General features: G+C 36.7%; 2 protein-coding genes across 4 annotated transcripts in view; both read right to left on the bottom strand.

Moving 5' to 3' along the window:
• Positions 1-1,353: 1,353 nt before the first annotated feature.
• On the bottom strand, positions 1,354-5,825 carry LOC139782829 (bifunctional polynucleotide phosphatase/kinase-like). 3 transcript variants are annotated; one of them, XM_071721912.1, is made up of 7 exons: positions 5,729-5,825; positions 4,739-5,116; positions 4,461-4,619; positions 3,125-3,420; positions 2,970-3,031; positions 2,746-2,879; positions 1,354-2,664 (listed from the first exon to the last, which is right to left on the bottom strand). In XM_071721912.1, exons 4-6 carry the CDS (start codon positions 3,395-3,397, stop codon positions 2,876-2,878), a joined length of 339 nt encoding a protein of 112 aa, XP_071578013.1. In that variant the 5' UTR covers positions 3,398-3,420; positions 4,461-4,619; positions 4,739-5,116; positions 5,729-5,825; the 3' UTR covers positions 1,354-2,664; positions 2,746-2,875. The 3 variants fall into 3 exon arrangements, with proteins under 3 accessions (XP_071578013.1, XP_071578011.1, XP_071578012.1); XM_071721910.1 differs by having other exon boundaries at positions 3,125-3,406; XM_071721911.1 differs by having other exon boundaries at positions 3,125-3,406; positions 4,739-5,071.
• Positions 5,826-15,352: 9,527 nt separating this feature from the next.
• LOC139782826 (B9 domain-containing protein 2-like) overlaps positions 15,353-18,533 on the bottom strand; it is a 96,330-nt gene continuing 93,149 nt past the window's right edge. The window contains exons 3-4 of the mRNA XM_071721907.1: positions 16,052-16,312; positions 15,353-15,957 (exon numbers count right to left, since the gene is read on the bottom strand). Of these exons, the coding sequence (XP_071578008.1) occupies positions 15,779-15,957; positions 16,052-16,312 (440 nt within the window). The 3' untranslated portion in view covers positions 15,353-15,778. The remainder of the gene's footprint in view (positions 15,958-16,051; positions 16,313-18,533) is intronic.

Here is an 18,533-nt window from a genome sequence, read left to right as displayed (position 1 = left end):
CCATGTAAAGATTTTTTAAAGTAGTGCAACAATTATTTTTTGAGGCAATATATATGTTCTCTCTGTAATTGGCGCTGTAATTTAAAGAGATATCATTTCTTTTTTGTAATTGTAATAGATCACTTGAAGAGCGACTCTTCTTTGATAAGGTAACATAATTTTGTGATGTGTATCACTTGGGTTATAATTTTTTGGAAATAAAGATACTACTGCTTAGATTTTTTCGAGATTTTTCGAGATACAAAGAGTACGTCTACCACTTGTTACTTAGGTTTTTTCGAAGTATAATACTACCACTTTCTTTTTTTTCGAGGTAACAACATATACACTACTATACGTGTACTTGGCGCCTTTCTTTACCTTTTTTTTAAGAAAGGTAATTTTGTACGGATATCACGCCTTTTTGTAGTATTACGCATTTTATAAACAGTATGTACAGGGTAAAGCTATTTGGAGGTATAATACTACCACTTTGTTTTTTTCGAGGTAACAACATAATACATATACACTACTATGCGTGTACTTGGCGCTTTTTTTTACCTTTTTTTTAAAATAGGTAATTTTGTACGGATATCACGCCTTTTTGTAGTGTTACGCATTTTAATCTTATAAACAGTATGTACAAGGTGTGAAGCTAAAGGTGTTACGGACTATTATTTCTAAAGAAAACAACAATTTAATATTTTGCTTAGTTTTTTAAAAATAATAATTTGTAACCCTTTTAGTTGTACACCTTGTATATATTTTTCAATTTCAACATAAAACATAATCGCAATATAGCATGATTAATGTTAATGCTATACATATGTATATTAAAAATAAAAATGTAATGTGTCTGAAGTTGTTAATAATAGGTAAAACGTTTGACACACACACACACACATACACACACACACACACACACACACATGCGCCTTAGGGTAGCCGAAAAGAGAACAAGAGAAAAGTATCTTCGCGAACAATGGAGCTAGTCTCATGACGATGAGTCAAGTATGTACAAGAGCGAGATCGCAATGACCGATATGCAAGTGGATTAACCTAGTCGCGAAACGTTCACCCGTTATACTGTCGAAAAACCGACCGCATAACATTCCGTCTTTTTCTAATCCCGCTGTGAATCGATTTTCCAGCTAACGTATATCTTATGTCTTCGCAAAGCGTAACTTTTAAATCCTTTAGGGAGATCAATCACTTCAAGACGACACATTTTTTTTTAGAGCGATTGAAGAGAAAGACAGAGAGCTTGTAAATGTCGCGAATAACGTCTTGGACGAGTATAGTAGCATATACGTACGTCAAGTCGGGAGGCGAATAGAAGTTAAACAATGGAGAAAAAAAAGACAGACCAAGATATGCGAGTTAATTCAGTTATGATATATTTTTATATATTTTACAGAAGGCGTATAAAAGATGTAAGAGGACTTGCGGTAAAAATTGATGCAAGTCTTAATAACTTCAAGGATTAAACTGACGAATATACAAAACCTACTAAATGTACTCAAAGCTACTTAATGATTAATACAATGCTAAATGAAGTGTTGTACAAAATTTGAATAGAGTCAAAGATTGCGGTCAGCTACATATTATATACACGAAAATGAATTACGAATGATTATTACGATGTTCATTGCGCCATATTATCGCTATATTTTCGCTTTGTTAAAAAATTATAATAAATTATAATAAATTGAGTTAATCGCAGCGCGCAACACAGTTATGTACGTGAGCACTGTGAGCGATTTAATGATTGTAACCTTACTTGTATACATTTCCGAGAAAAATATTTCTATATTATGTTTAACAACAATATTAAATATTAACATTTCATAACTGCCAAACGTTTCCAATTGAGTGCAATTGCACGAGTTACGAATTATTTATAGACTCTTTTTCTCAGTTAACTAGTTTCTGCTGCATTGAAATCTTGCATAGAAAAAAATGTATTAACATATCGCGCAAGAATCATCAATATCTAAGTAAACAATTAATTAAATATATACAGTATATATGCGTACATCTGGATTAATCCGAAAGCTTAGTCTCCATCTTTTGAAACATAAAATAATTTTATGCCACAACAGTGAAGTGCGGAATATTAAATAAAATGCGCCATTTAACAATAACTTCTAAGGTAACAAGTTTAATCTACGGTGACCTAGATTTAAACGTGAAAAGAAATTAAATTTTTTCAATGAGTTCTCGAATCGTCCCGAATCAGAAATAGATATAAGTCACGTAAAAACGAATTTCCTAATTCGTCTGAGTTATTCGATACAATGTTCTAGTTTAAATGTGACACTACTTTGTAAAATGTTAAGTTTTATTGTTTTCTCTACTCTACGATCAATATAGCAATCTTTATAAATTTCTTTCTTTCTAAATAAAAATGTTCTACACAATCGGAAAACTATTTTACAACATGAGTAAAGAACGAAGTCAAAAAGCAAAATAATCAATTTTGACGCGATTAAAGGGGATCATCAATGGCGATTGTATTAAACTCTAGTCCATACTAAGAATCGCGGATTATGCGTGAAAATTGTAGAGTTTCTTGACAACTCTTATGTACAGATGGATTCAAGTGTTTCTGGCTTCATTCATCTGGTCCCATGATACTTGTTCAGCATGTCCGTTCATTACCAGTTCTTCAGTAAGAGAAATTAGCTTTAAAAAAATCAATTAATTTCAATTAATTTGCGCATCTGCAAAGAGATTCTCGAAGATTAAATAATAATAACTACTTACCTCATAATTTTGTATCATAAAATAAATATTTTCATAAATATTAGTTTGAATGCGACCTTCAATCTGAGTTTGGGCAGCAACTCCCTTTGAGGAACAATTTTGTACCACATTGTAAGCTTCTGTCGACCATTTACCTGCAAAGGAGTAACATCAAAGTATAATTACATACATATCCAAAGACTAATAATTTTGAGTAGAGATGTATATATCTAAAATCTACTTACACGTAGGAGTTGATAATAATCTCGTTGATTGGAATGTGGCTTGGATCAGTCAACTCGCGAAACTGTAATATAATAATAAATCGATTAGAATTTTCGGATACATTACTTCATACGATTCTTTCACACGATGACGGTTAATGTTAATTTCCGATTACCTTATTATTATGTTTCGCGTGTTCTATACTTGTCGTCATGACGAAACATCTGACCGAGACATTGCGCTTCTTGGCTACCTCAATGTATCTCTTTCTCGAAGCTGGATCGGGATTGGTATTGTCTATACCTATACTTTTTCTTTGATTCAAGTATTGTTGGACTGCGGCAATGCACTTCTGCCAGCTGCCTAAAGTGTCTCTGTTGACGTATCCGTATTCCTTCAGATAATTCTTTGCAAAATGCGATTTTCCGGAGTCTGGACTGCCGACCATAAGTACCACCTGTTAATGGATATCTATAAGCACGAGGAAAGAGCGGGCCTCTGTTCACATTTGACGTTCACGATGATATTCGTGTTATGCACGATGCTTCTGTCGAAATCGAGGAATCACATGCCGGAAAAGTTTTACTTAGGTATTTATCATTAAAAGAATACTTTGTATAATTCTCTTTTATGTTATTTTTTTATTTTTTCTCATTAGATTATGGTACAAGAGAAACGAGCACATTTTTCCAGCGAGTAGATGGGAACCTTTTGATCCAACGAAAAGTTACGACAAGTATACAGTGTCGGATAAAAATAAGAAGAAAGATAAAATCTGATAAACTTAGATTCAACGAATTGTCCAAATTCGTTTAAAGGATTCAAAGGACTGTAAATATTATAACCAGATAAATAACTTTGTTTCATCGTACAATTGATTCATTATACAACAGATTGTAATATATTACAATATATATACATATATATATATATGTATATATATTATAATATGTATACATATATATATATATGTATATATATTGTAGCTACATTGTATTTTTAAGGACTGTGATTTTAATTCATTCAGTTATGTGATAATATTTAATTCATTTACTCGATTATGTAGCTCTACTAAATGACAGTCCTTTGAATCTGAATCCTTTAAACGAAATTGGACAATTCGTTGAATCTAAGTTTATCAGATTTTATCTTTCTTCCTATTTTTATCCGACACTGTATACTTGTCAAAACTTTTTGTTGGATCAAAAGGTTCCCATCTACTCGCTGGAAAAATGTGTTTGTTCCTCTCGTACCATGATCTAATGAAAAATAACATAAAAGAGAATTATACAAAGTATTCTTTTAATGATAAATACCTAAGTAAAATTTTTCCGGCATGTGATTCCTCGGTTTCGACAGAAGCATCGTGCATAACACGAATATCATCGTGAACGTCAAATGTGAACAGAGGTTCGCTTTTTCCTCGTGCCTAATTGCAATATTACATACATTAAAATAACATGCCAACATTGTGATATTGCTTCATAAGTTTTATCATTTAGTATCTTTACCTTAGTTACAATAAAATCGTAAAACGTATAATGGTGCGGTAATATAAGAAAGATCCTTCTTGACATACATTAACTGATCTGCCATTACTGTTTTAAGCTCGCTGAATTCACGCTTTAGAACTTCTAAACATCTCTGAAGAAGCTGATAGATAGAATTACCTGTATGTGAAAATTTAATTTATGCAGTAGAACATTATATATCACGCCAATGTTACTCCAAAAGTGACACTGGAGTATTTTAATAACTTAAAAATTCTCTAAATTACTGAGACATTCACCTTTCTTCATTATAACACTCCGACGATAGCCAGATCCATCCCAATAACTGAATGTGATCTCAATTTCTTCTTCCTTCAACGCGTTCTGCTTTCTAGCCCATTCTTGCCTCAATTCTTCCTTAAGTTTATTTTCCTCCTCCTCCCTTTCCCTATCTGGCAATAAACTTGTATCTACATCTGGATTTTTCTTAATCTTCTTAATCGCGAGGCCATCAGATTGCTCATTTTCTGACTGCGGGGATTTTTCGGCATTGTCTTCGTCCAGATTAAAAGACAAAGCTTGAATCTGTCTCTTCTGTTTGTTCTTTTCTTTTCCTGCTCTTTTTCACGTTCCTTGTATCAAAGAATGATATGTATGACTAGATGACATTCAGAGCACTGGGCGATAATCACATAACATTCAGAGCACTGGGCAGAAATCACATATATATATATATATATATATATATATATATATATATTCACGGCAAACAACATATATAACATCGTGTTATTTTTATTACATTTAGGAAAATTATTTCATATTAACTCAATAGGCGTTAAACTTGCATACATAGGGAGCTTTCCAGCAAGTGACACAAGCCGACACAAACGTCGTTCTATCTTTCTTTTTTGGCAATGAGTAACAAAGACAAAACGATACCTGTGTCGACTTGTGTCGCTTGCTGGAAAGCTCCCATAAGTGAATCTCGCGTTTTATGTAAAATTTTGTAAGAAATCGGTAATCTAACCTATACTACGTTTACGCGAACGTTACTTAATTCTGTAGTAACTTACGAACGATACGATATTTCCTCCGCATAAACGGGAGATTTTATAGTAACTACGATGAGATATCGTTCGTATAAGTTACTACAGAAGTAAATACTCACGTAAAAGTAAACTATTATAATTCCTGTCACATGCACTTAGTCGCGTAAAAGAGTCACGGTGCGGTTTCGCTTCGCGTCGTATAATAATAGGATAATTACATGTAAATAAAACAATTACCTTGAATCAGAAAAAATATTAACGTCGCGTCGCGTAAAGAGTCACGATCGGTCTCGCTCCGCGCGTATTTGACGTGGGACACTACCGTGTTATAGGTTAACTGACTGTGTGACAGCACGCTAAACGCACTATCTGCACTGCGCGCAGTACACACACGTATACATCGAAACTGGCGATACTAGCAGCACCGCCAGTGTCGAAAAAGTGAAAGTGACGCGACTCCAGCCAATGAAATGATGGCATGGCATGAGAGACGGTCGACGTAGAAGTATCTTAAAAATAAATTTTCACATTTGGACTTTGCGTCGCTATATCTCCGCTCGTAGGGCACGTAGCGGAAATATTATAAGAGAAACCCCCCCCTAATTCGACCCCAAGCTATCGATCAAGCCTACTTAGAACTTGATCCGTTCACTCGTTATCGAGATCTCAACATCTCGAGTACTCGCAACTCGTCGCGTCGCGTAAAAGAGTCACGGTCGGTCTCGCTCCGCGTGTACTTGGCGCGAGACACTACCGTGTCTCTTGATTTTTTATTGAATAATTTTTTAGATTTATTAATATGTATGAAAATACATCGATAATTAGTGTCGCGCGCCGATATAATGTCACGCGTCGTCTGGTCACCTCGCCAACTCGGCATTCACGAGATCCGAAATCGAATAGCCAATAGCCATAGCTCGAGAGAGAAGAAGAAGACAGCAGATCTGTCTATCTTCTTCTACCGCTCGACGCTCGAAGCTGGCTGCTGGAACGTAAAGTTGGCATCTCTGCCCATCCCCACCACTGGCTGGCAGTGGCTGTCGAAAACCGCGAGTCTGGCATCCTTGGCTGCCGCAGCTCTCCCTTTCCTGGCGGTGAGCTCTCTCTGGTGATCCGACTCTCGCTTGGTTGGTCTCCAGAACAGAACACGCGCCGCAACGATCAATCCGTCAAGAAAGAGGTAACGGACTCGAGAAGTTTGTTACCTAACGACACGTTCGAAGAAACGTAAGCAAGTGCGGCCATGACACCTAACGAGTGAGGAAGGAGGCGGGGGCTCTTTGAGAGTGGCGACTCGCGCGTTGCGCCATCTAATGTGAAACGATCGGGCGTTGTAAAACGCGAAAAGAATTCGAGCGCAATATCTGAACAAATTATTTAATTTTTAATAAGTCCAATTATTAATATGGTAATTCTATAGAATAAGGCCTTTTCCGAATTTTGATATTTTCTTGCGGTTTTCTTGGTAAAAACTTTTGTTGTAACTCCGACAGTGATAATCAATCGGGGGAGCCCGAAAAATATGCACCCTACCTATTTTTTTTACCTATTTTTACTTTATTTTTTTCCTATTTTAGTAATTGTATAGATGGGGGGGACCACCTTGGATGACCTCGATATTTCAGTATGTTGTCAAGGTCACCCTCCTGAGTAACCTTCAGAAGGTTTCAGCCCGCGCTCGTTATTCGTTAAAAAGTTATTAACAAAAAAAGTTTGGAAAATATAGCAGCTATTTTGAGTATTGAAAGGTATAAATGACTAATAAATATGTCGAAATAGTTCACGCATAGACTTTCCACGCGAACCTAGGTTCACCACCACCCCCCCCTGCTTTCGGGGGAGGTGCGATAGCCCCTCCCTCGGTTACGTGTGTACTGTTTATACACATGTACTATACACATGTATTATATATACACATGTATTATACACATGTGTATAAACAGTACATAAATAGGCGGGGGAGGGCCTTCTCACTGATTTTAGGACACGCCTTCGGTGTATAGATTAGTGACGCGCTTTAAAAGTATTTAAGTATTTAAAGCGCGTCAACTAACCTATGTAGGTTATTGACGCGCTTTAAAAGTATTTAAATGTTTAAAGCGCGTCAACTAACCTACATAGTGTCTATTAGTACTCAACCTATGTAGGTTAGTGACGAGCTTTAAACAGTTAAATACTTTTAAAGCGCGTCACTAACCTACATAGGTTAGTTGACGCGCTTTAAACACTTAAATACTTTTAAAGCGCGTCACTAATCTATACGCCGAAGGCGTGTCCTAAAATCAGTGAGAAGGCCCTCCCCCGCCTATTTGTGTACTGTTTATACACATGTGTATAATACATGTGTATATATAATACATGTGTATAGTACATGTATATAAACAGTACACACGTAAGCGAGGGAGGGGCTACCGCACCTCCCCCGAAAGCAAGGGGGGTGGGGGTGAACCTAGGTTCGCGTGGAAAGTCTATGCGTGAACTATTTCGACATATTTATTAGTCATTTATACCTTTCAATACTTAAAATAGCTGCTATATTTTCCAAACTTTTTATGTTAATAACTTTTTAACGAATAACGAGCGCGGGCTGAAACCTTCTGAAGGTTACTCAGGAGGGTGACCTTGACAACATACTAAAATATCAAGGTCATCCAAGGTGGTCCCCCCCATCTATACAATTACCAAAATCGATGGGATAAAAAAATAGGTAGAGTGCATATTTTTCGGGCTTCCCCGATTGATTATTATCACTGTCGGAGTCACAACAAAGGTTTTTACCAAGAAAACCGCAAGAAAATATCAAAATTCGGAAAAGGCCTTATTCTATAGAATTACCATTAATATTTATTTTCATAATTAAACTTATTTTTTATTTTGATAAATGTAAATACAAATATCTTATTGTATTAATATTTAATATTAATAATTTAATTAGTTGCTTAATTTAACTTCTTGTTTAATAAATGAGCGGATGTAGTACCTACTGAAAATGTACCTATTATATAAAATTTTAATTTTTAAAATTGTCAAATTACAAACAGGAATTTTGTTGTAACTTTTACAGTTATAAAGTAACTATTTAATGGAAATAGAAGCCAAAAAAAATTAATATTGTAACGCAATTATTATAATGCTCAAATCATAAAATATTTACATTATCCATGTCTGCCAATACAATATAATTTTTTATTCATATTGCATTCTATATAATGGCAATGTTATTATATATTTGACAGGCAAATCAAAATAGCTTCGAATCGATATCGAAATGATGAAATATCGATGTCTTAACAGAAAATACATAATTTGCCTGTTTACAGTCTGGCGCGATGAATGTATGTCACAAATAATCTCTTCTTTTAAAAAATGTCATATAGCACAAACATCGAAATAAGCTTCAAATTTCGAGCATTATTTCGATATGATGTAATATCGATGATTTCGACGTCAATTAGACGTCGATTCGATGGGTCATTTCTCGCTGGATAGGGCATAAGTCAAATTTTTTAAATGAAAACCCCTATTTTTTATTGTCCATCTTTCTCTATTAATTAATTTTAACAACTTTTGTTTGAAAAATTCTTTTATTGCCTAATACTTTTTGAGATATTCAAGGAAAACTTGGTAATTTTTTCAATATTTAGCTTATGATATCTTGATAATTGTTTGCCAGAGGAAAAAGTGGTATAGAGGACTTTTTGACTTGATTTTGTCTTAAGAATATGCTGTTGCAATAGCACTCCAATTTTTTTAAATATTTGTAAACACTCCAAGAAGATGCATACACAAATATTTAAAAAAAAATTGGAGTATACTATTGCAACAGCACATTTTTGAAATAAAATTAAGTTAAAAAGTCCTCTGTACCACTTTTTTGGCAAACTCTGGCAATCAATCATCAAGATATCACAAGCTAAATATAAACTTCTCACAAGAATTAAAGAAACACTTAAATTTTTTTAAAAACTAGGCAAAATTTGAGCAGCTGTATCTTCGTTAAAAATAAACAAAATTTAAGTTTTAAAAAAGGGTTTTAAAGCTTGAAATCTCTACTTTCAGAAGATCACTATTTTCTGTTAGTTTCTGTGAGTGTGGTAATTTTTACATATAGAAAACCACGAGCTGGACAAAATGGGAAATTTTCTTCTCACTTTGTGGGCCTGTCACGTGCCCAAAAAAATCCTGCAAAATTTTTTGACTTTCCAATGTGAAAGCTCGAAGTTTTCCCTACAAAATCTTTTTTCGAAAATGTTTCTACGATTTTTTGTTACTGAGTTATCGCGGATTGAATAAGAAATGAGCATTTTGACTTTGATTGCTCATAACTCCGTTAAAAATCATCGTACCGCAATTCGCAAAATGGATTCTTAAAGTTAAAACTTTGCTCTATCAAGTGGTATAATCGCCAATTTTTTCATAAAAATTTTTGGATACATTACAAGTGAGTAAAAATATCGTAAAAATTTGCAATTTTTTACTTTCTTATTTAGATCCAAAAAACAATTGTGCAGAACAACAACAAAAATTTATTCTTTACGTTTTTTTGTAGGTACTTTTAAGTACCCTACATTTAAAAAAAATTTGCCGAATAGCTATGAGATTTTCTTCATGGTGGCCACTATGGTTTTACGGGGCAAAACGTACAAAAAATTGTAAAATTGCTTAATTTCAGTAAAAATCAAGGAAAAAAATTAAAAATAACGTTTGGCGGACGTTAAAAAACTGTTTTCAATTACGCTGACAATACATTGAAGATGAGCAAGTGTCAGCATAAGTTAGAAAGACTTTTTTTTATAAGAAATTAATGTTTTGTGTTTTCGAAATTTGAAAAAATACCGCCGGCATTAGCGTTACCCAAAGCGTACCACGAGGAGGTTGCCCGGTCGGATTTACGCTTCGTTATGCGCGCGTGCGCGCGCGTGTGTGTATGTGTGTCATTCAGCTGAGACCCCGCGACTCGTCACTTTCGCAGTATTTTATGACTCCAAACTCATTCATGACTGTGTGTGTGCGTGCGCGCGCGCGCGCGTGTGTGTGTGTGTGTGTGTGTGTGTATGTGTGTGTGCGTGTGCGTGCGTTTGTGGGTGAGTGGATGGGTGGTCGTAGGTTGTAAAATGAATTTAATAATGCGTGTTCCCGCCTCTATTCAATATGACCTCTCGTAATCGGTTTCGCATATTGATACAACGCCGTATCGCTATTTGAGGGATTTGCTGCCAAGTTTCCTGAAAGGCTCTGGCAAGCGAAGCCAAATCGGGAATATTACGATAATTTTCGCGCAATCTTCGCTCTAACATGTCCCAAATATGCTCGATTGGATTCAAATCGGGACTCACTGGCGGATGCAATAGAGTCTCGATTTGATGATCCCTCAGAAACTGCTGGGTATGAAAAGCCGTGTGCGGTCGTGCGTTGTCGTGTAATAGACGAAACCTCTGACCGATTCGATTTCTCATAGATAGAACGTAAGATTGCAGTATTTCATGGACATATCGTCTAGAAGTCAATCCTGGTGGAGGGATGATTATTAAAGGTGTCCGTGAAAATCGAGATATTCCTGCCCACACCATTACAGAACCACCATGAAAAGCTCGAATTGGCCTGCTACAATCATTCAAATAGCGCTCCCCTCGACGCCGCCAAACACGGATTCGTCTGTCATTTCCAAATAGGCAAAATCTAGACTCGTTCGTAAACAGTACAGAGTTCCATTGCCTTTGTCGTCTATTAATTAACGAATATGCATAATTTAATCGTAGGCGACGATGACGGCGGGTAAGGTACGGAACCTGCACTGGTCGACGAGCGTGAAATCCCGCTCTTCTTAAACGATTCCTTACTGTTGAAGTGGAAATCGGACGTTGTCGGCCTTGATTAATACGACCAGCATTTACACGTGCGGATGCAGAGCGGTTCTGTAAAGCATGTCGGACGATCGCTCGATCTTCACGACTGCTTGTAGCATAAGGACGGCCCTGACCTGGTCGTCTTCGGTATGTGCCAGTCTGTCGAAACCGGGAATAAATCCGATTAACAACTGACGGGCTCACTCCAAAACAATTGGCGACGTACCTTTGACTGTGATTCTCCTCAAGGAGAGTCACAATGCGGGCACAATCCACCTCAGATAAATGACGACGAGGCATCTCAAAAAAGCAACCAAAAAGGATGTAAAAAGGTTTGCTCTTATGTTCCGAACTGCTCTGACGGAGCAGTCAGTTCATATAGGGGGATTGAAAAGAGTCGTCCAAATTCTGATCGCAAATTTTCGTTGTCTGCAGTCGCTCTACGCGAGCAGTAAGATGCACCGACGGAACGCGCAAATGTCGCTGCAGCGCCTCTGTGTGCGTTAGCCCCACCACTATGCGTTATCCCTGCTACTACTTGGGTTGTCGCGTTTCCGCCGCAGCGACATCTCAGCTGAATGACACACATACACACACGCGCGCGCGCGCGCACATAACGAAGCGTAAATCCGACCGGGCAACCTCCTCGTGGTACGCTTTGGGTAACGCTAATGCCGGCGGTATTTTTTCAAATTTCGAAAACACAAAACATTAATTTCTTATTAAAAAAAGTCTTTCTAACTTATGCTGACACTTACTCATCTTCAATGTATTGTCAGCGTAATTGAAAACAGTTTTTTAACGTCCGCCAAACGTTATTTTTAATTTTTTTCCTTGATTTTCACTGAAATTAAGCAATTTTACAATTTTTTGTACGTTTTGCCCCGTAAAACCATAGTGGCCACCATGAAGAAAATCTCATAGCTATTCGGCAAATTTTTTTTAAATGTAGGGTACTTAAAAGTACAAAAAAACGTAAAGAATAAATTTTTGTTGTTGTTCTGCACAATTGTTTTTTGGATCTAAATAAGAAAGTAAAAAATTGCAAATTTTTACGATATTTTTACTTACTTGTAATGTATCCAAAAATCTTTATGAAAAAATTGGCGATTATACCACTTGATAGAGCAAAGTTTTAACTTTAAGAATCCATTTTGCGAATTGCGGTACGATGATTTTTAACGGAGTTATGAGCAATCAAAGTCAAAATGCTAATTTCTTATTCAATCCGCGATAACTCAGTAACAAAAAATCGTAGAAACATTTTCAAAAAAAGATTTTGTAGAGAAAACTTTGAGCTTTTACATTGGAAAGTCAAAAAATTTTGCAGGATTTTTTTGGGCACGTGACAGGCCCACAAAGTGAGAAGAAAATTTCCCATTTTGTCCAGCTCGTGGTTTTCTATATGTAAAAATTACCAAACTCACAGAATCTAAAAGAAAATAGTGATCTTCTGAAAGTAGAGATTTCAAGCTTTAAAACCCTTTTTTGAAACTTAAATTTCGTTCATTTTTAACGAAGATACAGCTGCTCAAATTTTGCCCAGTTTTTAAACAAATTTAAGTGTTCCTTTAATTCTTGTGAGGAGTTTATATTGAAAAAGTTACCAAGTGTTCCTTGAATATCTCAAAAAGTATTATATATTATATAAAAGTATTATATAGAAAGATGGTACAATAAAAAATATGGGTTTTTATTTAAAAAATTTGATTTAGGCCCTATTGGGCTCAATACAGGCCCTGGATCCAAAATCCAATAAGATCGTCTATTGGCCCCCTTCAAACCTTTCAACTTTTATCTGAAACACTTTTCCAATAAACCAAGCCGTCAATTGACACTTAACGAAAATTAACACAATAACATTTAAACGACACCCAACGATAAAGGGATCATGGCGAGACTGATTAAATCGACATAGAACATTAAAGGTTAACACTCTGTTAACACCAAACCAACATCCAACGATGAGGATCAATCTCCAACCTACACTAAACATTGAGGCTTAATCCCCAACCTACACTTATCATTGAGAATAAACTACCAATATACACTCATCATTGAGGATTAAACCCACAATTTACCTAAACCTTAATGGTCAACACTCAATCTACACCTAAATTTAAGTGTTGACACTTAACTTTAATGACAAACACTAAACTTACGCCCAAATTTGAGTGTTAACTCTCTCTGATGGGTGTTAACCATCAAAGTTGAGTGTACTTTTTCATAAGGGAAGTTCGTTGTTTTGTGCATTTATTGTCTCGTGAAACGTCGGCAGATCGCGATTGATAACTTCGATTGAGATACGCGTGACTCATCGGTGCTGCCATCGCTCATCCGCCGACGGTAGCAATAACGAGGAGCCGATTACTCGCTCGCGACCACGCTTGCAGAATCGCTCCGGAAATCCAGTTAAAAACGACGAGTCCTTGGAGCCACAAGTCCGAGGCTCATTTTTGGGAACTCAGTTAAGATTGACGAGTCCTCGGAGCCACAAGTCCGAGACTCACCTTTGGAACTCAGTCCTCGGAGACATAAGTCCGAGACTCAAAGTGGAAGTGCTTAATTGAGACGACACTCACACGCAACGACTCGGTGCTAGCACGAAAGACCTGCCTGCTTGCTGTATAGTTTTTCCTGCCTGTTTGAGTCTGCTTTGCCTGCCTGCCTGCTTTATTGTTTTGCTGCCTATTAACTGCTTGTTTGCTGCTTAATATCGTGGACGCAGGAGATTACCAGGCCTTGCCAAACGGAATACAAGGTATGTGCCGGGTGGTAAGTCACCTTTTAATTTGTTCGCTTCGCTTTTCGCTTTTTCGCGCCTCTAAAGGCGAGGGAGAACTCTGATACCCTCCCTCTGGTCCTTCGAGTCTCTTGATAGTTTTCTCGCAAACGAGGGGACATAAGACAACCCCTTCTACTTTTAATTCTAATACTCTCTAATTGTAAATCATTTGTTGTATTTTTTCTAGTAAATAAGAAGCTTCTCAGAGCGTACGTATAAGTTTTTCACAGCTAAGAAATTAAATAATATAATATTCTAAAAACCATTTTCTAATAAATTATAGAATTAGTTAAATTATTTAATTATAAAATTAATTGGAAAATGATTTTTAACAGTTTTATTATACTTAACTTACTTACCAAATCGTTGTCAGTACTATACATAGATGGAAGATTGTCATACAGGATGCAAAACAAATTATTTCCAAGTTTTTCAAAAATAAAAGGTGTATTATTTCGTTGTATAAAATTTTGGTTATAGCAATACCGACTGTCATACAGCTCCATATGATAATTTTGACAGTACGAAAAGGCAGATAAGTGAAAATGATTGCAATCTATGTCACAGCAGCAATTGATGTCACATAAAAATTTCTGTATAAATAAAATGGAAAAATGTGTTTATAATAAAATATAATATATATGTAATAACTGTATATTCTATTATTCGATATATCTGTTTATATATATTTAAAAAAATTAAAATATTTAATCAAATTTATTAATATGAATTATAGCAATCCCACATAAAAATCTCGAGAGATTTTCGGATATCCAGGGTTTATCTCCATAATACCTAGAAATATACTTAAGATGTACCGAGGATGCCTATATGTCCGTTTATAAGATATCCTATACAATGGATATCTTATAATTACATCCCTAGGATTTACATCCTATAATTACTTATATAACGAAATTAGATCCCAACAATATCGACTAAATTATATCTAATGTTATATTGGATATTCTTAAGTAATCCTACGAATGATTTTTTAGTTTGGATCAAAATGGGGTCAAATCAGATCATCCTATGAAGATTTTTTTGATATGTGGGAATGTTATAATTCAAATATTAAATCATTGTTTTCTTTCATTCAACAAAATTTAATATTTTGTATCAAAAAATTACACTTGCACATACCGTCAAGTCGCACTCGCATATCTCTTTTTCTTTGAGTGCAAGAATTTCATTATCATTTGAATACATAGTTGATGAGGAAATCGTTGTTGAAGATGGTAAAGATATAGTTGTTAAAGTTGATTGTACTTCTGGTTGTTCTGTTGCATTGGCATTTATTCTTGAAGATATCTCCGTAGGAATGGGAGTAGTGAAAGTATTAACCTCTTCTTCTGTCTCATTTGATAAGTCTTCTAAAGATGGATCATCAACTTTAGGAATCTGTATATGTATGGTTGAGTCTATTGACTCGTTGCAATCTGTGTCATTTATACAGATTGATATATCTTCAATTTTGGTTATTTCTACCATATTAATATATGCTAGAAATAGCAACAGAAGAAAAAACATCATTGGAAATTGTTGTTTATATATTATATTAATACAAATATTCGCTCAAAATTAGAGCCTTCTTGTAGACTTTCTAATTAAAGATAGATTGTGTATGCAATTTGTATTGTTTCTACAATTGTCCGTTTACAACTGACATCCAAATTTATTAAAATTTCTTGCCAAGATATGTAAGTGAACAATCACTGTTCCCATACTTTGTGTTAATACTTCAAATCTGTCTAATGTGTTGATTAACACACTAGGTGACTTTAATTGTAAACTTTTTCCTAAGAATCTATCATATAGTCTGTCTGTCCAAGCACCTGTATAAAAGTTTTATTGAGAGAATAATAATAAACTACTACAGAACTTTACTACAGAATTGTGAAGTTTTATATATTTAAATTACAAATGTACCAATAGGTTTCCATGTATGACAATCTAAAATGTAAGAACCAGGTGATAATGGGACATTATATACTCCATATGAAAGAAATATTAGTCTTCCATAATTATCTCTGCAAAACACTTGTAATAATAATTTCGGAGAATTTTGTAGAGTCTGAGTTGTATAATGCAAATCTATAGGATGATCCCAAATTGGATTATTAGTATAAAGATCGTAACTCTCTTGGGTTTGTCCTCTTTCATATCCTGATATGATTTTCCAACCATTACCTACAACAATAACAAAATTAATATATGACAAAGAACCCCTCACATTTCTTATGGAATAGTAACCCAGCCGAGCTGGTTAAATTGCTCGGCTCTGAGATATGTTGTAGTTTTTATGACTCTGAACTTTCTCCATTGTCACAAACACAGGAAATCAAAGGATAAAGAGATATGGAGCACAGAATCTGAGTGTCTGCCACATTTCTTCAGATAATCTGATGCCTTCTTTTATGTGTAATAAGTGCATATAAATATACTCGTGAATGTTGAGTGTCTGTGCATGCGCGCGCGCGCGCGCGCGTGTGTGTGTGTGTGTGTGTGTGTGTGTGTGTGTGTATGGGCGTGCGTGCGTGCGTGCGTGTGTGTGTGTGTGTGTGTGTGTGTGTGTGTGTGTGTGTGTGTGTGTGTGTGTGTGTGTGTGTGTGTGTGTGTGTGTGTGTGGTGTGTGCGTGCGTGCGTGCGTGCGTGTGCGCGCATTCACGCGCACATATATATACACATATCAAGAGACGCGGTAGCGTCTCACGCCAAGTATATAATAATTTATTAACAAGATTATTTTTTAACAAGATATTTTTGAAGTAAAACTTCTTTAGGCACGGTAGTGAGTTCGATTCGCGACACGAAATCACGAACTTCGCGACATAAAAAGTGTAACGAAAATTCTACCAATAGGCGTACGGCATTGGCGAGACGGCTCCTTCTTTTGGCACGGTAGTAAGTTCGATTTTGCGACACGGAAAAGCGACACGAATTTCGCGACATGAAAAGAGTAACGAAAATTCTACCAATAGGCGTACGGCATTGGCGAGACGGCTCCTTCTTTTGGCACGGTAGTAAGTTCGATTTTGCGACACGGAAAAGCGACACGAATTTCGCGAAACGAAAAGTGTAACGAAAATTTGACCAATAGGCGTACGGCATTCGCGAGACGGCTTCTTCTTTTGGCACGGTAGTAAGTTCGATTTTGCAACACGGAAAAGCGACACGAATTTCGCGATACAAAAAGTGTAACGGAAATTTGTCCAATAAGCGTACGGCATTGGCGAGACGGCTCCTTTTTTTGGCACGGTAGTAAGTTCGATTTTGCGACACGAAACTCGAAAGTGTAACGAAAATTCGACCAATAGGCGTACGAAATGAAACATCTTTGGCACGGTAGTAAGTTCAATTGTGCGACGCGAAAAAACGTCACGAAATAGTGTCACGATAATGCGACCAACAGGCGTACAAAGTAAAACTCCTTTTGGATCGGTAAGTAAGTTCGATTTTGCGACTCGAAAACACGTCACGAAAATTCGATCAGGCGTACGGCACTATGGCGAGACGGATATAGTGAGAACTGCGTGTAACACTACATTTTCGAGTTGCGGGCGGCTTGGAGTGACTAATTCCGTTGTATTGTTTTTGTAGTAATTTCAGAAAAGTTATGGCAAAGCCTTGCCTTCAGAAGTTTCACTTCTAACGCGCGTGGCGACCACGCGTTCACTTTTTATTAACAAAATACAGGAAGCGATACATCCTCCTTTCATAATATAATATATATAATAATATTGTTGTGCCCGTGCTGGACACTGGTTAGAGAAGTCGCGGAAAGCTGTGAAGCGCGCTCCTTGACAACGGGAGTTTGTTGATGAGATTATTGATTTTTGGTCTGGTGGATTTTTGGAATCCGCACGCGTTCTGTTTTACGAGCTTTAAATAAACGCATTTCTCAAGTTCCTTTGAGTTCTCTTTCCTTTCGCGAGTTCCGCGGAATACGTGCGCAAGTGTGGAGTGCGCGATAGTGCTACGGCGGCGAGCTTACTCGACGAGCGTAACATTTTGGGGGCTCGTCCGGGATCGGACGGACGATTAAGAGTGAGAATGACGTCGACAACGACCTCTTCACGAGCGACGGATGCCCCGGTGAGAAAAAGGCTGCGCGCCGAAACTCCGGAACCTCCCAGCGAAGCGTCGACTCTGCGAGCTATTGCCGAGGAGTTGCGGCAACTCAGGGAGGAGCGACAACAGCAGCTGCAGCGGGAGTCGGAAATGCAGGCGCAGCTCCAGGAGCGGGACGCCTTGTTTCAGCGGATGGAGGAGCGGCTCTCTTCTTTAACAGGCCAGTCGCTTCCGACTTTGTTTAACCCCGAAACCGCGAGAGAAATAAATAGTAGTTCCGGGAATGTTGGGCTCGGTTACAAATTAAAGCCCGACACGTTCGACGGGAGTGTTCCTCTGC

The sequence above is a fragment of the Temnothorax nylanderi genome, unplaced genomic scaffold, assembly GCF_030848795.1.
Source record: "Temnothorax nylanderi isolate EJ_2023f unplaced genomic scaffold, tnyl_v1.0 TNYL_tig0443_pilon, whole genome shotgun sequence".
Classification (NCBI taxonomy): Eukaryota; Metazoa; Arthropoda; class Insecta; order Hymenoptera; family Formicidae; genus Temnothorax; species Temnothorax nylanderi.
Note: the sequence above shows the minus strand (reverse complement) of the source record. Positions and strands in the feature narration are given on the sequence as shown.